General features: G+C 48.6%; 2 protein-coding genes across 3 annotated transcripts; both read right to left on the bottom strand.

The window, feature by feature from the left end:
• Positions 1-2,859: 2,859 nt before the first annotated feature.
• On the bottom strand, positions 2,860-9,275 carry LOC127023814 (olfactory receptor 51G2-like). 2 transcript variants are annotated; one of them, XM_050908139.1, is made up of 2 exons: positions 9,246-9,275; positions 2,860-3,855 (listed from the first exon to the last, which is right to left on the bottom strand). In XM_050908139.1, exons 1-2 carry the CDS (start codon positions 9,273-9,275, stop codon positions 2,920-2,922), a joined length of 966 nt encoding a protein of 321 aa, XP_050764096.1. In that variant the 3' UTR covers positions 2,860-2,919. The 2 variants fall into 2 exon arrangements, with proteins under 2 accessions (XP_050764096.1, XP_050764091.1); XM_050908134.1 differs by lacking the exon at positions 9,246-9,275 and adding an exon at positions 8,910-8,931 and having other exon boundaries at positions 2,860-3,863.
• Positions 9,276-19,796: 10,521 nt separating this feature from the next.
• LOC127025286 (olfactory receptor 51E1-like) lies at positions 19,797-20,753 on the bottom strand. Its single transcript, XM_050910183.1, has one exon. It carries the CDS (start codon positions 20,751-20,753, stop codon positions 19,797-19,799), a length of 957 nt encoding a protein of 318 aa, XP_050766140.1.
• Between the last annotated feature and the right edge of the window lie 3,439 nt (positions 20,754-24,192).

Here is a 24,192-nt window from a genome sequence, read left to right as displayed (position 1 = left end):
AGCGTGGCTCCGTGTGAATGAAGGTAATGGGAGAGTTTCCTAGGGCAGAGGAGATGCACAGCGCAGGGCTCAGAGAGGGCTCGGGATGGGAGGAGCTGGCAGTGGGAACCAAATGGAGGTGGCAGGGATGGCCTTCCTTCTCCTTCTCCTTCTCCTTCTCCTTCTCCTTCTCCTTCTCCTTCGCCTTCGCCTCGCCTTCGCCTTCGCCTTCGCCTTTGCCTTTGCCTTCACCTTCCCCTTCTCCTTCTCCCCCTTTCCCTTCCCCTTCCTCTTCCTCTTCCCCCTCTCTCCCTCTACTTTGTCTCTCCCTCTCTCCATCTTCCATTCCTCCCTTCCCCTCCCCTTTCCATCCTTCTCTCCTCCTTCTCTCCTCCTTCTCCTCTCCTCTCCTCTCCAAGAGATGCCTCTGATACCTCTCACACTGCTCTTCCTGTGCCTCATAGGAAATAAATCCATTGGCAAGTACTGTAAGTGATCCCATGGTACAAAGTGGAGAGCTCAGGACATCACATAATAGGAATTAGCAGCTGTAAGTGGTTCATCTATCTCTTTTTTCTCTCATGCAGATGTTAAACCACAATTAAGTTTCCCATTCCCAGAGGCAGCCACAAAGGTTTTTGAACATATGTTCCTGAAAGACAGTACCTTATATAGAGATTCCCAAATCTTGAGCGTCTGCTTGGTATCCTCCAGCTACACAGGCTGGGAAGCAAACGGGGTGGCAGATGAAGCTCTGCTGAACTGGGTGATGGAGATGCACCAAATGCACTGCAAGCCTCACTCCACCGTGGTCTCCAGCTGTGCTAATAAATGTGCTAATAAATCTCCCACACATTTCCTCCCCGGCTGTCCCCCCCAAGCGTTTGCTTGCTGTGCCAGAGGCTCCTGGGGCTTTTGCTGTTTTGGAGAATGGCTGTGGCCAGGAAGCACAGACGGCCAGGGAGAAACTCTGGAAGTTTTCAGAATGGGAGCAGTGCTGTGCGAGGATTCTGCAAGCTAAGCATCTCTCCAGCAAAGCTCTTTTCTAGGCATTTCTGCTGAAAGTTGTGTTTGTTCCCTTATGTTAATCTTTCCTCTGATAATAGCTGGCTACAAGCACCAGGTTAAACCTTAGATATTTTGAGCAAAGAGTGTGCCCATTGGGTGCTATCTCAACACAAACAGGACCTCCACCCCAAGACCTGCTGTGCCAACGCTCAGGCAGAGGTTCTAGGGGTGGTCTGCTGAACAGTATTTCACCCCGTGCAAGGGCCCACTGGGATCCTCAGCAAAATAACTAGCAGAACACAAAACAAACAGTGGCCTGGGAATCCTCCCCACAGGAATGTTCCCTTCTCCCTTTCCATTTTTTTATGGAGATGTTCCCTCATTATTCTTTTCTCTCTATTCCTGGTACTGTTATATGTAAAGCAGAATAGAAAAAGACACTACTCCTGGGTTAGTCTGAAGAGTGAAGTGCTTAGCAGCAGGCAGAAACAGGCCAGTTCTGGTGTGTAATCCTGTCCTGATTCCTTCTGCTGCTTCACTCCTCCGAGGTGAACCCGGACCATTTCTTCTTATTCTCCACCATGGTCAAAACTGGCCAAAATATGGCTTAAGATCAACAAAAATACAGCCCCATAATTTGGAGGCATGAAAGATTTGGGGCCATTTTATTCTGTCTGTGGGAAGACGCAAGCCAGGAGGATCATGAAACCTTTCTGCATGCCTGGATGAGACCCATCCTACAGCAGAGCAATAAGATGCTGGGAGACACTGTCACCTCCCATCTGTGGACTGCCCCTGGAGATCTCCTCCTCCCATCCCTCTGAGGGGTACAGTGAGTACCTGGCAGATCTCAGCTGGAAGATTGTAGTACGTGGTCCCTAGTGTCAGGAAGTTTAGCCATTCTTATATTTTTTAAACCCCTTTTTTTCAGCAAGAGAGCTAGCCACACCAGACCCCCAAGCACCATCCTGATGCATACCTAATTCACACAATCCTGTGCTCATCTACAGCAAATGCTGAAGATTTTAAGCAACTCCAACCTAATATCTCTGCATCATATAAACAGCAAAAAATGGCTTCATCAAGTCTTTTGACCTTTTACAACGAATAGATGTCTTTTATTGAAGATATTGCACACATACATTACATTCAATGCAAAACAATGGCTGGAACATTAGACTTGGCAAGACGGTAAGACTCAGTGACATCAAAAAGAGATGCAAAAGCAGCACTGTTTCCATCACTGTAGATGTGTATGGCACTTTAGAAACACAGATGAAGATGAAGTCTGAGCCTTTTTTTTAGGAGGACTGAGAGCACTGCGGGCCCACTTAACAGGACCTAATCTTCAGAAAATGCTCTGTGCTCAGCCTCTGGAGCTGAGCTCCATCTTGTGGGTTGTTTCCAGTTGAACAACTAATGACGAGGATATTCAGAGTAGCTCCAAACTCTTGGCCCAAGCCCTGTCCTGTTGAGCTTGCTGCCTGGGTTAGCTATGCTGTAACATGCGGTGAGGGGACGATGACCCCATGCAGGGGAGTCTGAGTGAAGCTTTCACGCTCTTATCTGGCTACTAGGGTTTGCATAACGTGTTGCAGAGGTTCCTTGATCCACCCATCGCATGACTTGAAAAGAAAAAGTCATGCAGCCCATTTTTCTTTAATTATCTCCCTCTAATCGGGGCTTCCATCTATATATATATCACTGGCATTAATGCTCGGGGTGTTCGCAGGTTGCTGGAAGGGACGAAAGCATCATGCTAGGACAAAACATGGAAGATCACAGCTCTGGGTTGAGGGACAGCATCCGAGTGGATCTGCAGTTCTTTCATCTGGCAGTGACCCGCGTGGACGGAGCACCAAGAAACCAGTCCACTAGCTCTGACCAAGAAACCAGTCCACTAGCACTTTCTGGCAGAACTGGTGGAGGAAGCTACCAGTCAGATTCACTCTTCCTCCGCAGTGCCCTGAGCAAAGCCTCACGGATGTGGCTGGATTTTATGCTGTAGATAATGGGGTTGAGAGCGGGGGGAATTATAAGGTAGGTGTAGGCCACCAAAGTGTTAACCAGAGGAGGAACGTTCTTTCCAAAGCGATGGATCATGGACAGTCCGATCATTGGGATGAAGAACACTAGAACAGCACAGATGTGGGACACACATGTATTCAGAGCCTTGAGACACTCCTCCTTGGTTGCAAGGCTGATAACAGTTTTAATGATCAGGATGTAGGACAGCACAATGAAGATGAAGTCCATCCCCACCGTTGATAAGAGGATAATCATACCGTAGAAGACATTGACTTTTATATCTGCACATGCTAGGTTCATGATATCAGGATGGAAGCAAAAAGAATGAGAAAGCTCAGTCTTCCCGCAATAGGTTAGTCTCTTGAGCAAGAAGGGTATGGGAAGGAGGGAGATCATGCCTCTCAATATAATTGCCAGACCTATTTTTATGACAGTCGTCTTGGTCAGTATGGATGGGTGTCTCAGTGGATGGGAGATGGCAATGAAGCGGTCAAATGCCATTGCCAGGAGCACAGAGGATTCAATGAAGGACAGTATGTGGATGAAATACATCTGAGTGAGGCAAGCATCAAACCCAATCCTTCGCATATTAAACCAAAAAATGCCCAGAGTAGTAGGCAGTGTACATAGAACCAAGCCCAGGTCAGTGACTGCCAGCATGGAGAGGAAGTAGTACATTGGTTCGTGAAGACTTTGGGTCTTCTTTATGATGAATAGGATCATGCAGTTTCCCAAGAGAGCAATAAGGTACAGTGCACAGAAAGGGATGGAGATCCAGTGGTGAAGGGCTTCCAGGCCTGGGATGCCCATCATGAGGAAAGCTGAAGGCTGATAGAAGGAGCCATTGAATTCCCACGTGGTATGAGAGTCATGCTCCATCCCAGCTCAGCTCTCACATGACCTATACCTAAAACAAATCAACAACAGAAACTCCACGTAGTTGCACTCTCCACTGAATATAGAAGTGGGTAATGACAAGCGCTACATCCCTCCACCTCCCCACCAACCTATGCAGATGTCCCCATGCTGTTTAGGACACTGTTATAATTACCATAGTGTCACATATGACTACACTCTTGTTTATCCGTTAAACTATAAAATGAAGGAAAAGGATGGACATTTTTCCTTAAAAAAGAAAAAAAAGAAAAACATTTTTTCTTAAAATGAAAGTGAAAACATTCCTGGTGAGTGCTACTGTTTTACAGTTGTCCCCGAATTCCACAGGTTGAGATGCTCTACTGACTGAGCAAATGCTTTTTCTATGGTCACCCCCACCAAGACTAAGCTGCTAAGCATCTGGCTTCTTTTTGAAGCCAGCTGGAGATCAGAAGACATGGAAATGGTGAAAGTTCAATCTGACTTCTTAGTTAAGAAATCAACATTGGAAATAAATGCAAAATATAACAGAGAATCCGGGACTTAGATGCTACTGCTCTCAGCTCAGAAGATGGCCACCAGGGTAAGGTGGATTTTCAGCGGCTCCCACATCCAAGTTGTTGCTCATTTCATGATCTACCTTACTATCAGGTCAAGGGAAATAAATGAGCAAAACCCCACTTGTGTGGTGCCCGTGACTTTTCTCAATAACAGGCAAACACAAGCCAAAGCACAAGAAGTTGCAGGTTCAGAAGCACTGGGGAGGCATCCATGGAAAGTCTCTGGGTCCGAATCAGAGGGGAGGGGCACAGGGGATATGGTGGGGTTTTTATACAGGGATCAAGAGTATGAGATGAGGCCTTTACAGAAATCTAGCAGATGTCTACTCTAGTGCGTTCAGCAGAAGGCCACTGAGATGGATGGGAGTTGGAGAAATGCCCTAGGGTAAGAGACCAAGGAAAGAGGCTTGTTCAGCCTGGAGAAGAGAAGGCTTTGCAGGGACCCAACAGCAGCCTTCCCCTGCCTACAGGGAGGCTATCAAGAAGGCTGAGCCAGGGTCTTCACAGCAGTGCATGGCTGGAGGATGAGAGACAACAGGTATAAGTTGAAACAAGGGAGGTTTAGACTGGATATAATAAGAAATGTTTCCCCAAGAGGACCATCATGCATCGGAGCAGTTTGTGCAGAGAGGTTATGCATCTCCATCCTTAGAAGTTTTCAAGACTGAACTGGATAAAGCCATGAGCAGCCTTGTCTGACCTCATAGCTGGCCCTGCTTTGAGCAGGATGTTGGACTAGAGATCTTCTGAAGTCTCTCCAACCTGAATTATCCAATGAACCTATGAGCCTGTGATCTTACCATAGGTTTCAGTCCTCCTGGAGGATTTGGCCATCTCGGCACAATCCAGGTTCCTACACTGCACGTGACAATGCACCCTAGCAGAGATGCTGGAGAGGCTGACGGCGTCCCTGAGCCCCCTCTGTGCCTTCCGTGACAGAACGACTGGCTGGGTGGATGGGGGAAAGCAGTGAATGTGCAAAACAAGAGCTAATTAAAGGAAAAGAAATATTTGTGGCTTCAGTCTTAACGCACCTTCTGTAGGATACAAAACAAGCAGGTCAAAGAGTGCCTGAATTATGAGCAAGAGGGTTTACTATAACACAGTTAATTTTTGAATAAACACACATATCTTCCATGATGTATTTATCATGGAGCAATATGATTTTGCTCCATTAGACTCTCTGCCTGCTTGAGAGTCTAATGTGGCAATAAATCCCAAAGCTTAGCAAGGATAAAGATCTTCCTGCTCCAGGGCAAAAGCAACACGTAACTGATGGGAACTGGAGAAGACCTAAAGTCGTTTCATTTCCTCCAGGCAGGGCCACTTTATCTTCATTGCAAAGTTACATGTTAGTATCAGGAATCGCCTTGGCCAGCACGTAGCCCCGCCGTGTCAGTTGCTGAAAAGACAAGGCACAGCCCTTCTTCGGGAGAGCCTCGCCAGCACATGAGACGGCAGAGATGTGGATGGGCAGCCAGCACTTTCCCTAATGCATCGACAGTGGTTGACGTTGGCAAAAGGAAACTGTCCAGAGGTACCTCTGGTCCTAAGTGGCGGCCTGGAGCTCCCCAAAGGTAAGAGCTGTCCCTTTCTGCCAATCCAACAGCATCTGAGCAGCGAGAATTAACCTGCAGACTCCTGCAATTCAGCCTCTATCTGGAGGCTGGGTTAAAAAAAAATAAAAAAACCCAAGTGCGTGCATGCCTGTTTGTCTGTCTAACTGTCTCCCTTACAGCAGCATCTGGCAGATATCCAAAGGTCTCAAAGATATTGAGATTCAAGAGGTTTTCAGGAATATGGAGGTGCATAAAGAGGAGAGACTGTTAGAGCACAGTAGGAAAGAAAGGACTGGTGAGAATTCACTGGGGTCTGTAAGGGATGCTCCTCCTACAAGAAAACCTTCATGCAAACCTGACTTTGTTAGACACCGGCAACTCCTACCACGCTATATGAAGTTATTTCGAAATGGACTTTACTAGCTCTGCTCCTCTCTGAGCTACTCTGGTTTGTTATGTGCTCCTACGCATTACAGATACAGATCCCACTCCAAGCCATTTTTTTCCCCTCCATGTTTTATGTGTATATATATGTGTGTCTATAAATAATACATATAAATATATAAAATACATATATTATACAAAATATATAAACAAGCATGCATGCTTATTTATGTTTATGTACATTTATATGTGTATATATAACATATAGAACACATATATATGTTACACCTCCCAGTTGACTGTCGTGGGACAGCAATTACACCTTTCACACTGCAGCCAAGCCCTGACGAGGAACAAGCCTCCAGTCGGTAGAGGATATCAATTTAAAGATTAATGGCAGCACCTGGGCAGTGTTTGCGGCTCGCCTAGAAAGGCATCCTACCAGAGAGAGAAAACTGCCCGCCTGCTCAGCACCCAAGGCGTGTCTGCTCCCCAGGATCTACTCCAGACTGCCTGGGGGAAGGGGTCAGGCACGAATGCAGATGCCTCATGGAGGACACGGTGCCGTCCCTCCTTCTCCAGCCCTCAAAAGCCACCTCCTGACTTCTTGCCTGTCTCTGATTTTGATTTTCACCAATAACTTAAGCAAAGTGCTGGTGCTTTAAGAGTTCTTCTCAGCGTAGGCAAGAGCAGGGGCTTGGGAGCCGGGGCTGGGGAAGGATGAGACCAAGAGGTCTGCTTTTTTCCCAAGAGGAGATTTTGCTATTTTCACAACTGCATCGCTGCCAACTCAAGCATCCAAGCAAGGGTTCAGCCGCTCAGTGAAGGGAGGAGGATTAGCAAAGGGACTCTGGGGACGCAGCACTCACAGAGCCGAATTTCTGTTGACTTTACAGGCAAGGACAGGAACGTGCCATTCCCACCAGCCAAGCCAGGCCACCAGACGGTGGAAGAGCAGGCTGACTCTTGAACAAAGCCCGCAGCACAATGGCAAGCGGCACTGCGATGGCTAGATCTTCCCTGGCAGTACCGCGGTGCCAGCGGTGCCTGAAATTACAGCCGCCTACTTCCTCCAGCACATCCAACCCAGCGGGTCCCGTGGAGTGGTGTGGATCTCCCGAGCAGCACTTCAGAGACGCATCTCCCCACCCATGTTGGTGTCCAGCCCCATAAACCACAGCCACAGCACGAGTAAAAGAGGACTGCAATGATGGAGAGGCTGCTAATTGCCCAGGGTACTTACCGAGCGCGGTGGCGGGGGCCCGGGGGCTTTACGACCTGCGCAGGCAGCACAACCCTGTTGTGATGCAGAGGAAGAACCCGCATCCGCATCCCGGCGTCGGGAGGGCAGCGCTTATAACGCGCCCCGAGGACTGACCCCGTCCAATCAACCGGGAGCCGTGCGGAGCCCAGGCTCCCTGTGCGTAAACAGCGTGAGGTGTACCAGTGAAAATAGTGTGTGAAGTAAATGATCTTTTCCATTTATGATGCTCTCCCAGCAGGCATGATTTTCTCCTGATAGTTTATTGGGTGACATGTTTATAGCTCCCTGTGATTTATGGCTGGCAATGCTGCAGCATGCTGGCAATACACATAAATTTTATTGTGAGAATGGATCTGTAATGCAAATAATAATAAATTTTGCAAGAAGAGTGCTTGCAGCATCTCTCCGAGTGAATAACAAGGGTGAAGTTCTAGCTATCCCTCTGTGACCAGTGAGACACGAAATGTTTAATTAAAATCATAGTATATTGCACAATAAAAACAAACTAAATATTACAAAGCCAAACACAGACACATTAGCGCATATCCTCTCCAATGGCCCAGAAGCCTGTTGTATCTAGATGTCTCATGGTAATAAGTTTATCTTTGCCACCTCAGCTGTGACATGGAAATTGCTATTAATCCCTATTTCTGTGGCTGCCAAACCAAGACACAGGAGAGCTAATGGGTTTGCCCATTCTCGTATGAGGTGTCTGTAGTAAATACAGACACCGGACCTAAGAGATACTTCTGTAGTCACAAACCAGACTGTGCTGGGGCACTGCCCACGGTGGACACCAGTAAATTGTTATCACGGTCCCTGGCGTGCTGCTGACCTGAGCTTCAGCAACTCTCAGGCAGGGGCTCAGGAGTCTGCATGATGTCGCTGCCTCATTTTAGAGGCTAAAGGGTTTGTTGGCATGATCCTGGACCTGCTGGAGCTGGGTGGCCCTAGTGCCAAAGAACAATTAATTTGCAAGCATTAATTTTAAGTAAGACAGCTGCCTGCTCCTACCTGGTTGTTAAATCTCACGGCCAGGCTTATGGCTGAATACACTGAGCCTTTGTGACACTCATCCGAACGGTCCTGGCAGAGGTTTGTTACCTCTAGATGTGCCAGATGTGAAAAAAACAGAGGAAGAACTATTGAAGCTAGCAAACATCCTGGAGCAAGCGTGCTCAGAGGCGTGGAATAGAATAGAATAGAATAGAATAGAATAGAATAGAATAGAATAGAATAGAAAATTCAGTTGGAAGGGACCTACAACGATCATCTAGTCCAACAGCCTGACCACTTCAGGGAAGCTCCTGTACAAGTGGAGATTATCAGAAAAGGACGCTTCAGCCTTGAGAAGAGACAATCAAGCAATACAGGAAAGGTCTATAAGATAATGAATGGGGAGGAGAGGATACATATGAAATGGTTATTAATCCCTTCTCACACTATGTGAACTAGGAGGGGGAGAACACACCCTGAAAATATCAGGCAGAAGATTTAAAACAAATTTAAAAAGTACTTTTTTAAAGAGCTTATAATGAAATTATGAGACTCATCACCGCTGCATGTTGTGGGAGCCCAAAGTATATCTAAGTTCAAAAAACTATTAGACAAATCCATAGGTGAGAGATTCATTGATTTCTATTAAACATGATGGCCGAGGTGCTGCCTCCTGTTCAGGAAGCCTCTAAATTGGTTGCTAGATTCTGGGACATGTGCCAAGGGAAAGATAAACTGTAAATTACCTTCTTAAATGGCCATTAGTAGCCACTCTGCAAGGCAGGATGGCAGGATGGAGGGACCTTTAGTTTGATCTAGTAGAATAGCTCTTACGGTCTTCAGAGCAAACAAGCTTTAGCCAGAGAACAACGTCTTTACATTGGAAAGAGAAAGTTTTGTCACAATTGGCCATGACAAGCACAAAACTCAAACGTGGTGTGATGGGTTTAGAGCAGCTGAGATGCCACCGTGCAGAGTGAAAGCAGGAGATGACCTCGGAGGCAGCAGAGAGAGGGAAGTGTCCTGCAGCCAAGCAAAGAGATGCTGCAGACGTGGGGATAACCAGACTGTGGGGCTAAGAAAGTGTCGTGGGCTGAACTGGCAGGAAGGAAACCTGAGGTTAGCCAAGGGGTGGACAGTGAAGCAGGGGAGCAGGTTGGCATGGTCATGGAGTCGCCACCACAGATGGTTTTCCTGAATGTCTCTCAGGAACGGTTTCAGCTGAGCTGATCCCGTCTCAGGGCAAAGGCACAGGCGAGATACCCTCTCCAGGCCCCTTCCAGACCTGTTTTTCCACAGCTCTCCAGGAAAGGTATAAACTTGAATCTTTTTGGACTCATCCATCTGTGGAAATGACACGGTATCTCTTTCCCTGCTCTGCTCAGCCCAGCTGCATGCACACGGTCATCTTTCATGCACCCTGGCATATTTAGTTTCTTTCCCTCGGGACTCTCTGCCACCATTTTACTCTACGTATCAGGCAGTTTCCAGCGTTGCTTGTTCAGCCTCCTGCACCGAGAGGCTGCAGACAAACTATGTTGAGCAAACCTGTGTCTGTGCAGCGGGAAGCAATGATTTGGTTTGCAAACTGCAGCATCACCCCTAGCAACTGCCAGAGAGAAAATTTCCCCTCGTTGCATGTGCTGAAGTGATAACGTATTTCCAGCACGAATGTCATGCTTGAGGGTCCTCTCAAGACCAGCGTGCCAAGCAGCCTGGTTGTATGCATGGCACAGAGAGAAGGGTTGCATAGGGTCTGCTGGGACAAGGGAATGGCTTGGAGATGAAAGTGTCTGCTCAGGGTTATCCAGCAGACCTGTGGCTAAATGAGAAAAAGGGCTCAGGCTTCTGGCAGCCACTATAAAATGCCCAACACTGATCTTGCTTGAATCACCCCCATACCTATTGCATAGTGTAAGATAATTTCATCTTGTACCAGATATGCTCAAAATCTTATGATTCCCTCTGATTTGTGTCTCAAGGCTCACCCACATGCACCGAGCTTCCTGCAGGGATGTTTCCATACTGTTCTCCTACCACGTCATTCTTGCTGGTTTTCTGCCTAATCCCTTTTCCCAGAAGTATAGGTATTGCATGTATATAGGGAGGGGTGTGAGGTTCTGTTCATCTATTTTCCCATCTTAAAAAAAACCTGCTTTCCCAGAACCACAGCTGAGGGGGAACACAGCCACCACTTGGCACACATCAGTCTATTTGCTGGAAATGTTTATAATTTGAGCCTAAGCCACTCCTAATCATATTTACTGTACAGGCCAGAGTTCAGTGTGTGAGTACTGATAGGAGTGTGAGAAGGGATGGCGAGGAGGGAAGGGAAAGGTGGGTGGGCTTGGTCCTCCCATGTAAGAGCCTTTATGAGGCCCTGTTCAAAACGAGTATGCTCATAACATTTAGGAAGGCAATGCTCACTGGAGATACGCAAATAAAGAACAGGAAAGGGTTTAGGAGGATCCAGGAGAGCAGGAGCACCATTGCTACCTGAAATCACCACATTGGCACCAGTTCTGGCTTCCTTCTTTTCTCCTAGTGAGGGATTCCACTGTCTGTGTGTCCACGCACAGGTCTGAATTGAAAAGTGAGACTCAAAGGCTGCTGCTGTGGAGGTTTCACCTCCCACGAGCCCAGCAGTGTCCCTCAGGGTTGCTCCAGACTTTGCAGATCCAGGGCAGGGGAGGAAGGCAGGCATGTCCCCCATCCTCCTCTGCTTCAAAAAGTTTCAAAAATGCAAAGGCTGTTTGATCATGCGCAGTTTTCTTTGGCGGCAGTGGCTGTGTTGAGCTGGACAAAAATATCCCAGCTGCCTGGAAGGAGAGATTGCAGCCCAGAAGGGACATCTTCTCCTCGGCAGGCTGTCCTTCCCACTTGGTACCAAAGGAGCGGCTGACCGCGTTGGCACCAGCAGCTCTGACATCACCAGCAGTGACGCAACGTTTTTCCAAGTCAGCCATCTACTGAGGCTCAAAAATAGCACCGAGGAAAAGAGCTCAGCAGGACCTGGACATGGACCAGCTGCTCTAATGACAGATTCCCCGAAGGACCGCGTAACCCTGGAGCCGGGCAGCTCTCCTGCTTTGGGATCTCCCTTGGGCCTCAGCGTTAGGGGGAATCCCTCTCCTGCTGAGCTCCAGGGATGAGCGTGTAGCACCAGCTAACTCCCCAGGGGAGGTGTGATGGGTTAGACATCTAAGATCCAGCAACTCCTTGCACGCAGCAGTCGTTGCTGCTCCCTGCTCTGTGTGTGTGTGTGTGTGTGTGCTGAGGGTTGTGTTTGAAGATGGTGGAACTGGTGGGGTTGGGACTACAATCCTGGCCTGAAAGGTGTGAGTAGATGCTGGAGAAGCATGCCATGGGGTCAGGCTTTGCTTGCGGTGGGAAGTCAGAAGCATAGAATCATAGAATCATTTAGGTTGGAAAAGAGCCTTAAGATCATCAAGTCCAACCGTTAACGTAACACTACCAAGTCCACCAATAAACCATGTCCCTAAGTCCTGGGGAAGGATGGAGAAGGGCAGCTGGAGAAGGGAGGCTTTGGTCAGGCTCAAGTTTGGGGTTGCAGTAAGTGCATGAGGGACTTACATGGGGCAGGACTCAGGTCAGGGGCAGCTGTACATGTGCACGGAAGAGGGGAGGATAAGAGGAGTCCCCTGGATCAGGGTCTGGACCTGGAAACAGGGTTTGCTGGAGACACCTCTGCAAATGTCACCACTTCAACCCTGGAAGTTTAAATAGGTTTGAAAGGGGACAGGAGGTCCCTCCCTTCTGCCCATGCCCTTGCTGCTGTGCCTGGTGTCAACGGTGGGTCTCCTGCACTCTGTGTTTGAGGTAGCTAAGCTGGTTGCAAGACTTCTTGTAGTCTGAACTGTGAAAGGCAGGGTCAAGAGGTGGCGAAGCCCAGATGCGACTCCGTTCATGTATTTCTGTGCAGGACTTCTGGGCAACTTCCAAAACTGCAGAAACCCTCACTGGCTCTGGTCCTGTGCTGAGCGTCCTGCCAGGAAAGCATCATGCAGTAGCTGTGGGTAAAATCCTCCCAAACTCTCCCAGGTTCTGTCGTACAGCTGCGTTTCTGTATGTAACGTTTATCACCTCGCTGCTCATACGTTTTTTCAAGTGAAAGCCCTCATTCAGTGGTGGCTAATAGAAATCAGTCTTCCGCCAGAGCACCACAGTCTCCAGCTCTATTATCCATCCTAAAGCTGGTTCACTTTAACGTCACCTCCTTATGAACAGAGTGACCTCAACACAGAGCTTGGAAGAAATTATAGAGGCAGACAATGCCACTCCAGCATGGTCTTCTGCAGGGAGCAGAGCAGTTAAACCTGTACGGAGCACTTTTAAGCCTGTACAACTGCAGCTCATTCAGAGACCAAGCCACCTGGACTGTTTCAGCAGAAAAATAGTGTCTTTAATTGAAATAATCACAAAAACCCTGGGTGAAGTGAAGTGGTGTCAACCAATTTCCTGTGCTGCCATGAGTGACACACAGGAGATCCTCGGTCACCAGCGCTCCATCCTGCAGAAGTGAATGAGCTCTTGTATGGGTAAACATTGACATATTTAATGCCTGACTTGGTACATCAGGTAAATAATACAATGGGGGGATTCAGAAAATGCAGAAAGGACAGGAGGTCCTGTCGCAAAGGCAGCAGACTCTCTGCTTTTAGTGTGTGGGGTGGAAAATCAAACAATCCCAGAGAAATCTGCAAACATTGCAAAGCCCTGTATTTCATTTTCCCATATTAAGCGAAGCTGGTAGATAGAGGTGATTCAGAGGCAACTGAGAGGTGAACGTAGGTCAACACGACCTGTATATAATTTGCTAAAATACAAACCCAAAGCAGCATCATGTACGGCATGTCCCAAACCTCCACCAGCAGGATAACATTGTCTGAAGGCTGTAAATAACAGCTGGGATGCAATAAATTTACCCTGATGGGGAAGGAATGCCGAGGCAAAGCTGTGAAACTCGCTGCTGGTGTGTGATCTCAATGAGAGCGGTGCCTGATCCCCACACTCAGCGGTGCATGCCACGACTCTTGGACAAGCATCGTTCCTTAGGGATTTCCTTACAAGCATGGTTTCTACCTCCTCGTGCTCGCCATCTGCAGCACAGCTCCACGAGGGATGGCCGGCAGAAGGAGAGGGCACGGCATTAGCTGTAGAGAGACTACTGTTTTGCCAAAAACAAAAAAAAAAAGTGTGCGTGGAAAGCACACTTCGCTTTTAGGTGCACCCCCAAGTGCCTAAAATGGGGTCAAATGGATCCAGGCGCTTGCTGGGGGCAGGAACAGCCGTGGTCTGCTCTGCAGAAGGATTTCCTTCTTAGCAGGAAAAAGAAGAACGGTGCCAATTAATCGATCCAAAGGGTTTCCAGGTTGCCTGGCCCCATCTGGATCAAGGTGGCCAGATCGCGGGGCAAGTGTGCCACAGGAATTTCACGTTTGTCTTCACCCCGTTTCGCAAGGTTTAAAGAGACCGAAATTCCAGAATATCATTTTGAAAAGGCTGAAAAGAATTTGGGTTTTGATCTCATCAACATATTTTGTATTCTGTAGGTTGAAGTAGTTTCATTCTGATAAGGCCAAATGTGTCCATTCACCTTTATCACCTAACGTCATGATTTTAAGAAGATACCGCAATGGGAATCTCAGTAACAGCGGCAAGAAAATGAGAGCAGAGCTGTGAGGAGAGACAGTAACAACGTTGCGTTGCTATTCTGCAATGATTTCTTCAAAATAAATCACTGTGACATCATTGAACTGGTCAAAATTCAATCTGGCAATTGAGAAAATGTTATCAGATTACTCTGCTTTCAAAAGGGACTGGGGGAAGAATCAAGGAGATTTGATAATTGACATATGAGTAACTGACATTGAGTGAAGTCAGAATCTTGTTGCTGCTCATGCATATAAAATTGTTTGTTTGTTTGTTTCACAGACTGGTTGTATATCTGAAACGGTTTCTCAGAAAGGTGGGGTGGAAGCAGAGCAAACAGCCAAAGGAGAAATAGCAGTGTAACCAGAGATGCAATTCAAAGGACTGCAGGGAAAATTTCCATTAGAATTTGCCCTCAGAAATCTTCCAGTTCCTTTGAGAATAAGGTCCCCCTGGGAAGCGATTTTGTGACCAAAATTCTGCTTTTAGGACAAGCTGGTTTACAGATCTCTTGCAGAGCTGCCCGTGTTCCTGCTGGCAGCCCTGGGCACACGGACGTGTTTCCCCACGTGCACAAGCACGAGTCCCTGCGGGAGACGGGGAAGGGGGGAATCGGGGAAGACTGATGGGAAAGGTGCCGGTTTCAGGGCTCTGAGGCACTTGTCCTGTGATGTCCAGCATCATCACAGGGGTCAGAAGATGAGACACCACAAGGACGGTAGGGCCAGTCACAGGGTACTGTACTCAGGTCCCACAGGTTGTTGGCCTTTATGGCTAGAGAGGCCATCTTCTCTGCCCTCAGGTTTTTAAAAGAGTATTTAACAAAGCCAGAGCCTGAGAGGACAATGCAGGTATCTCTGGATAAAATCACCACTCCTACTTTCTCCATTATCAAGGTTAGGAGGAATGAGGTATTTCTCTGAGGTCAGTGGTCTGATGGATTCACTGAAGAGCGCTGCAATAGGGACACACAACCAGCCTGACCTCATTGAGGAAGAAGGTGTGGGGAGTGCAGGCACTGAAGGCAATTTCCATGGAATTAGACCAAATCAGGCTCGGCGTGGCTGGCGGTATGGGAGAAGGTAAGACTGGATCTGTGAGGACTTGCACAAAATGCAAAATATATCCGGGTGCATGGAAGCTTCTCTTCACTTTTGCAATACAGAGGACGTAGTTTCTAGCGAGTATAAGGAGATTAGAGCACAGAGGTTGGGCAGAAATGTCACTGCCGCCCATCAGGACGGATGTCTGATGATTAAAGATGCTGCTGTTGCTGGGCAATAGTTTCTGGACACACCGTAGCCCAGAGTCAGTAATGCAGTACCCTGCAATAGAAGAAGAGATGAATACCTAACCAAGTGCACTAAGGACCACCAAAGCCATGATGCTACAGTTTTATGCTGTCTGTTCTGTGCTAATCCTAGAAATTGTAGACAATTTGGTGAAAAAAGGGACTTGAAGATGTCATCTGGTCCATCCCTCACACTGAAGTGGGTTCACGGTTTCTAAATGAGGCTGGATAAACTCCCCCTCTCTGCAAGAAGAGACACAACGGTAGGGCCAAGAGCCACAAGACTCACCACGCTTAACCAAGGTGCCGAGAGGAGGAGGAGGAGGAGGAGGAGGAGGAGGACATGTGAGAGCCATCTCCTGGTGACAGTGGGCAGCAGCTCCCAGGTACGGGCTGGCCAGGTCCCCGCGTGATCCAACGAGGTCAGCCTCAGCAGTGACGATGCCTCATTTTCTCTCACAGCTGGAGACTAGGATTATTCTGCAAATCCTGAAACCCACCCAGCATAACCCACCTTGAGCTTCTTGAAGGACACTTGTGAGGCAAAAGCTGAGGGTTTATTCATGCATGACCTACAGAGCTATAAACACCTCCAATGGGTCACATCCACTGGGTAAAATTTAAGATGAAAGGGTTGTTACCTAGGATGTGGTTTCGGGGGTAGGATTTAGTTTGAAGTTCCCTTGTTTGAACCTACAGAGCATCTCAGCTCGCCTTAGAGCAGATGTGCTCCACAGCTCCACGGACTGCATTGACTCCCCACCTCTGACTGTCATGGGAGCTTGGACCCCGGCCCACATGTAGTCCCCAATTTGGGACACTGAATGCAGAGCTGAATCTAGGGAAACCCAGAAGCTGGATTTTTGGAGTTTTTCCTCAGCACTTTGAAAAGCTGTATGCCCTTTTATGGTGTCCCACTTTGTGTACTTAAAACGTCCAATTCATTTTGGCCTCAACCGTGATCTACTTCATTCTCAAGGTTGAGATTAATGTATGAAATCTGTTTACATGGAGCTAAAAGCTGCTCTGTCCGGCAATGTGCAAACATACGGATATGGAGGCGTAAACAGAGGATTTTGTGGTCTTAAACTAGGTCAGAACATTAATCCATGTCCAATTCCAAAGATAAAACAAACTTTCCCAATGAACATGTAACCCTTCTCAGCATCACCCCATTGATTTACTACAAAGTTCCCTGGAACTTCACAGGGCCTCATAACAGTGAAATCCCAAGATGCATAAGCAGAGGAGTTGCATGGTTGCTACTAAAACTAATAAAAAGAAAAAAATATCTCAGTGGTATGCATCAGAGTATCCCAGATCTGACCCAGTTTCAGAGCTTGTCTACAGACTCCTTTAACTTCACAGTTAGGGCCCAGTTTTTATGTCTTGCAGAGCAGATGAAGTTTTACCAGTAAGAAAGCTGTGCTGCGGCAGAGAGCCTTCCCCCTTTCGTGGAAGAAAAACCCCGTGAAATCTGTTAACACAAAACCAGCTGAATCTGTTGCAAGGGCTGTGCATGGTTAGCTATTTCAGTCGGAAAGTTGCACACACGACTAAAATGTGAGGTTGGTACAAAACACAAATGTTGACCAGAACAAGAAGCAAGTGAGGCAGCGTCTGGACATCATTTATTTTCACGTCCCTGTGTAGCATCGTCAGAGCTACTGTGCTTACCAGGCTGTGAAGGTGCTGGTGTGAAGTAGAAGTTGACAACTTACGCTGTTTGCTGGCAAAAGGGACTTTTGTGATGGCAAATGTAGTACGTAGGTACAGGGCTGAGCAAATGCAGGTAAGAGAAAGGGATCGACAGGTGGAAAGCACTTGTAGAAAAATTGGTATGTACATTATTGCTTTTGGCACCGTTGATGGAAAGTCAAACATAGAAAAGCAAACAGCAAATGTTAGGAAGACGCACGGTCCTGTCAATTATTAAATGAAGCCAGCAAGTCGCTGTGACTCAGAGACAGCTGGAGAATAGCTGGGTTTAGGGAGAGCTGCAGGTATGGCGAATGCATGCAAGCCTCAAGGTAGCACATTTCCTATTGCAAACCTAAATCAACAGGCAGCAAGGTACCTGGCCCTGTTACTCTGTAAAGTGCGTGAGATGTTTTTAGGATAAACACAAACTAACATCACTGCGGATTTCATCACTCAGCATCACACAGACCTTTCAGGGCTGCAATGCATTAGCTGCGCTCTGTCCTTGAGGGAAAGGCCACCTCCAGGAGGGCTGGGAAGGCCCGTTAGCACCAGATGGACAAATTCTCATATCAGGTCTGTCCCTGGAAGGAGATGCACGGGCTGTTTGGGGCTTGCATCCACCCTTATTTTTGCACAGAGTACATCTTTCCTCCTGCAGACACCAGTCCCTTCCCAGCATCTAACTGACGTGACGCTTTGCAGCATGCACAGCAGGACCCGTGTATTCTTGCTGGTTTTACTGCTTGGCACCTCCCAGTGACAGTACCCAAGAGACCGTGGAAGAGACGGAGCACTTTCTTCCCCTGATGAAAAAGAAAAACCCAGGTACAATTTTCCCATAACTCTCTCATGCTTGCCAAAAAAAAGCACCTAACTCCCTTTCACGGCACTGATCCTTGCCATTTGGATTCTCCATAGCAGCACCTAGGACAGCTGGGAGAAGCTCTCAGTACATTTACCAAAGCAGCTTTTGGAGCTGTAGGGGGTGGGTGGGAAACAAATAAAAAACTAAAGAGAAACACCAATTTTTTTCTCACTACCAAAGCTCCCAGCACATCCCTGCAGTGCGCAGCATCTCCCAGTTTCCTGGGACCTGCTAACAGATGGCCAGGGCATCCCAAGTGCCAGTCCTGATCCTGACCTTGTAGCTCTTTGCACGGCTGGACATCGACCCTGCCAAGCGCCTGCACTGAAATCCGTGGTTTCCTCTGCCTTCATCCCTCCCCAGCACGAGTGCTGCTCACAGCATCACTGCGGCACGCTCTCCCCCATGAGATGGGGGCTGCTGCCCCCTCACCTGCAAGGTCATGGTTTCTCTTTTTCCTCCTTTTCACCCTGCTCCCTCCTTCTTGACCACTCAGCTACTGGGATGAGGCAAAGGCTGGGCTGAGATAGCCCCGAGGAGGAGACCAGCCCATGAGGAAGACTGGAGGCACTGATTTGGGGGCAGAAAGGAGCAAATGGTTTGGTATGACCCTGCAGACGTGATAGAGTCACGGGGATTTGGCTTGCAGGGAGGATTATTTTACACAATGACAAGGGTGGTTAATCAGGAGGTAGATTGCCTTGGGATGGGGTGGAGGCTCCTCTAACGACAGCCTGATGATCTGAAAGGGGCAGCGCAGCCAGCCCAGGCATGAAGCGTGTCATACATGTGCATCCCTAAGGAAACGTGGCAATATACAAACAGCACCATGTGCCGCAGGATGCGTTTGGATTGCATTGCATGCCCATTGCACCCTGTACCTCCATGCCAGACCAACCTACCCTCATTTGAATCATAACCTGGGAGGTGGGGAGAGATTTTCGTGATGTCCCCATAAGAGTTACAGGCAGAGCAGATGATATCATGAGACAGTAAAAACCATACGCTCCCCTTGCTGACCCTGCAACGAGACTGGACTCAGTTTTCTGGGTTTGTGTCCTTAGGCTACAGTCCATAGGCCATTAGTTCCTGTCTCCATAACTGTAAAGATGTGAATGACATTATTTGTGTAATGAAAGCTGAGGAGTCTCATATGATCACATAACCCTGGGAACTGACAGTTTCATATAATGGACCAATATAGGGATATTGTAATTAAAAGCCCAAGTCTGGCAACACTGTTTGTATTTCTTCAGAGACCAAAATTTCTGTTGGCAGTGAATTCCTTGACGAAAGCCTGCCCTTGGCAGTCTTCTCTCTCCCCACCTGCAGGGAGGACAGCTTAATCACATGGCCACACCAGCTCTGCCCTCTTGCAGACTTTCTGAGAAGTGGGGCATCCCAAAATGGGAGGTGGAATAATGTGAATTTCCATAATCCATCCCTCCATGGAGAGGAAAAGAGCTGTATTGCAGAAGAGGTGACAGGTTTCTCCTGGGAAGTGAAGGATCAGGAGTGATTTTCTCCAGGAAAGGATATTGCCCATGAGCAACCCGTCTGGAGAGGAAAGGAAGGAGGAGACTGCCTTTGCGGCATTGCCTCTCTGGGACTAGACCCGCTGCTGGGTCCCTCTCCGGCAGAGGAGGATGAGGATCCGCCTGCGGATCTGCTTGGTTTTCCAGCTGTACACGAGTGGGTTCAGGACAGGAGGAACCAGGAGGTAGGCATCAGCCAGGAGCGTGTGAGTGAGGTGGGGCAGGTGCTTCCCAAACCTGTGGATGATGGACAAGCCAATGAGTGGGATGTAAAAGATCAGGACGGCACAGAGGTGGGAGATGCACGTGCTAAAGGCTTTGGCTTGTGCTTCCTGGGAGACGATGCTCAAGATGGCCCTGATGATCATCATGTAAGACAGGAGGATGGTCAGGGAGTCCAGTCCCTTAGTGAGGATCACTGCAGTCAGCCCATACAAGCTGTTGACCCTGACATCCCCACAAACCAGCCTCAGCATGTCCTGGTGCAGGCAGAAGGAGTGAGACAGGACACGGGACCTGCAGAAAGGCATCTTCTTAATAAGGACAGCAACGGGTAGCACCACACAGATGCCCCGCATGAAGATCGCCCCCCCTGCCTTCATTATCAGGGAGCTCGTCAGGACAGAGGTGTAGCGCAAAGGGTAGCAAATAGCAACGAAGCGGTCAAAAGCCATGGCCACCAGGACCCCAGACTCAATGGCAGAGAAGGAGTGGATGAAGTACATCTGGACAATGCATGCCTCAAAACGGAGGGAGGTGGACTTGAACCAGAAAATGGCCAGCATGGTGGGCAGGGTGGAGAGACACAAGCCCAGGTCTGCCACGGACAGCATGGAGAGGAAATAGTACATCGGTGTATGGAGGCTGTGGTCTGTCTTTATCATCCAGAGTAAGGTGCAGTTCCCCAGGAGCATGAGGAGGTAGAGGCAGCAGAGAGGCAATGCCATCCAGTAGCTGCTCATTGGCAGACCGGGAATGCCGGTGAGGATGAAGGTCAGGGGACTGGACGCAGTCCCATTGGAAGATGACATCTCACGCACTGATGGTCCGAGGGTCTGGAAATAATAGTGTCTTGGAATAAAAGCCCTGCTATGAGACACCTCATGCACCCCAGCTGCAACGGCGCTGGGAGGACAGGCGCCCAAGAGCCAAAAAACCCCTGTGCAGCTGCCCTCATGCATAACCATCACATCAACCAGGGAAAAGCCGCAGTGGACCAGTCTCAGGATCACTGTCTGGGCTGTGCACAGCAGCAGATAACAAGGAAAGAGCAGTGCGGCATTTAACGTGTCTCCCCTAGATGTAGTCCCCAACCTTTAAACACGCAGGGTTTCAGGAAATTTGGTGCTCAGCCCTTTGGGAGGTGCCTGAAAGCTTCTCAGCAGCACAGGCAGGACAACAGCCTGGGGCCAGGGTGCTCCTGCTTGGGGAAGGAGGAGAGGTGGGATGGAGACCTGGAGGTCAGCCCTGGGAACGGGGCTGGCTGCTCCCTGCAGCAGTAGAAGGAGCAGCCGTGGCCATGCTGGTCCCTGCAAGGCTGAAGCACCCAGACAGGAGAGGGAAGGGGGGACGGAGGGGGAGAGAGACGAAGGCAGAGAAAGGTCAATGTTTGTGCTGAACCAAATGCGGTCAGACCACAAGAGATAACATCTCACTCTCAGATGAGAAGTAGCCCCATTATATATGACTCTGTATTGATTTCTTCCCTTTTTGTTTAAGTATGGCAAAACGCATAACGTTTTAGGGAGCTTTATCAGCTAAACCTGCAAGTCAATTAACCAAACCAACCCTGATGGAAGGAAAATGGATTTGTGCTTTATAGCTGCCAAAAAGGTTAAATGGAAAGGAAGAAATTTAGAGGCTCAAATAAGACTGAGAACCCGAAGTGGTGTTTAGTCTGCCTGAGGCCATTAGAAAACCCAACAGCAAACAACAGGTCGCTATTTAAGCACTCTGGAAGCTGCCTGCTTTCCTGGGCAGCTTCACTGCCCCGGGAGCACGGGCGATCAGCTGCGATGCTCAGCGACGGGAGGCTGGGGCAGGCGGGGGAGATTTCCAGAGAAATATTCCCAACAGGCTTCTCTGCAAATGCAGTTAAATTTAGTGCATCTTAAAAGCGCCAGCTGGACAGCTGGTGGTCACAGCAGCACATCCTCAGCTCTTGCCACGGCTGATCAGGGAAAATGTGCATGTCTCTATTCAGCTGGAAATGAATACGTTTTGCATAACTGAGGAGCACAAACTGATTCAGATTTTTCCCAGCGTGTGTCTGCACACACATGCACACACTCCGAGACCTCACCTGCTATCAGGGGGGAAAAAAAAAAAATCAATCAAGATTGCACATGGCCAAAGGGTCAGGCCTGAAAGACAGCAGTGGGAGAGCTGCGAACAGCTCAGCTCACCACGGTGCTGCTCTCCTCCAGCAGCCCACGGTGCAGTTCCTCCGAAGCCATCAAACACCCACTTCCCTGATGAGGGGAAAGAGTCACATAGGGACGAAAGTTAGAGCTGACTGCCCCTGGGAGGAGGGAAAAAAGCTCTCTGAAGCTGAACCGAGCAGTGTGGGAGAGGGAGAACTGGGACAGCAAAAGAGGTGACTGAGGGTGTAAAGAATCTAAAGCTGAGGAGCTGACAACCCCTCCTTTGTGCCTGTGGGGAGCAAAGTCATCGCAGAAATAAACTTACACATCCTATTCGTGTAGTCCTTGAGAGAACGAGGAAAATTTTTAATTATTGATCAAGATCAATTTTTAGGGTGGGTTTTCCTATCACGCCCATCTGTATATATCAGATCAAAATTAATATTTAGCAAAGCAATTTGCCATCTTAGCACTTTTCTAACATGCGAGTTTGTTGTTTCTGCCAGAGACCTTTGTACGTTCTTGTTTTGATGCAAGCCCGCAAAAAAATTGTTCTTGCAGGGGAAGAACACCTCTAGTCTGTCATCTTCAGGCAGCCCACCCTGTACTTACCCCAGGTCACAGCAGAGGACACGGGCTGGGGACCAGGAACAGCCCTGGCTGTGCACGCTGCTGCAGGCAGGCACTGGGCAGGGAGCTGGGAAGCCGTATTTAACCCAGCCGGAGCAAACCCCACGGGTCTCACCCAGGGAGTCACAGCTGATTTCTTTGCTCTTCAGGGGCTGTGAGCACCACGGGGCTGCGTACAAGTAGGTTTTCCTGTCTTCTCTGAAAAAATAGCAGGGTGCAAAAATGGGAGTGAAGGCAGCTTTGGGGCACTGCCTGTAAAAAAAAAAAAAAAAAAAAAGGCAAAAAACGTGTGTTCAGCGAGTTCCCCATTTTTGCCCTGCTCTGTGAAACTTTTGCATTCTGGAAAGTGAAGAGACCCAGCCCCAGTGCCTTCCACCCCCCCGGGTGCCTGTGTGCAGCTCCCCGATTTATACATAGGTACACTTTATATATGTATATTTGTATATGTGTGTATATCGCATTTAGATAGATAGATAGGTTAAATACAAGGAAACAAGGACAATAAGAAAAATCCCCAAAAGGTTCCCAAAAAAGAGCACAAACCAAAAGAACCAGCCAATGGATTAATAATCTTTGAGAACTATTTTGATTCTGTGATGCGTTTCACATAGAGATGGTGGGTGCTGGGGTACAGAGGTGGTGAGTGGTGCGGAGATGCCTTTGTCCACGGCTGTGGGGAGCCTCCAGCTGCCTGTTCCCCCACCATTGATGGGGCACAGACTGGGGCTGTGTGCGTTTCCTTATCCCTCGGTCAACGTCCTTGTAGAAAGCCGTGACACTCGGGCTGGTGGCGAGGATCAGAGGAACTCCTTGCTGAAGGTTGCTGTGGGTGCAAATTATTTACATGAGTTTTACATGAGTTCAAAAGGAGATTGGGAGAGTCTTGGAAGAGGGATTGCTGAGGGCTGCCTCAAGCAGACCAGCCCCCTCCTGAAATGAAAATAGCAGAAAGCAGGAGGGGTATTAACGGGCATGTTCAGCCACCCCCCCGCCGGTTTTGTATCATCTGCAGACTTGCTGATGGTACACTCTGCCCATTATGGGTCATTAATGAAGTGGTTAAACAGTGTTGGCCCCAGTATTGACTCACTGGTGACTGGCCTCCAACCGGACCCTGTGCCACTGATCACCACCCTTCGAGCCAGGCAGCTCAGCCTCTTTTCTCTCCTGGCACTCAAGGAGCCTGTCCAGGAGGTGAATATTTTGGTGTGGTGGGGAGAAGACCAAGAACCATTTCACGGTGCACAGACAAAATCACCTGGAGCAGCTGAGGGCTTCCAGCATGGTGCTGTGCCCTGGGGGACAGATAAGGGTGTCCTATAAAACTGAGCAGCCTATAGCTTGTCCCATGTTGGCAGCACTGAGCCTGGCCGGGACACTGTTCTGCAGTGAGAAGTGCAGGTCTATGGGTGCCTTGGGAAGCTCTTGGGTTTTGGTTTCCAGGATCTCCTCCATTATCGACGCCTGACCTCTCTGT

The sequence above is a fragment of the Gymnogyps californianus genome, chromosome 1 (assembly GCF_018139145.2).
Source record: "Gymnogyps californianus isolate 813 chromosome 1, ASM1813914v2, whole genome shotgun sequence".
NCBI classification, from domain to species: Eukaryota; Metazoa; Chordata; class Aves; order Accipitriformes; family Cathartidae; genus Gymnogyps; species Gymnogyps californianus.
Note: the sequence above shows the minus strand (reverse complement) of the source record. Positions and strands in the feature narration are given on the sequence as shown.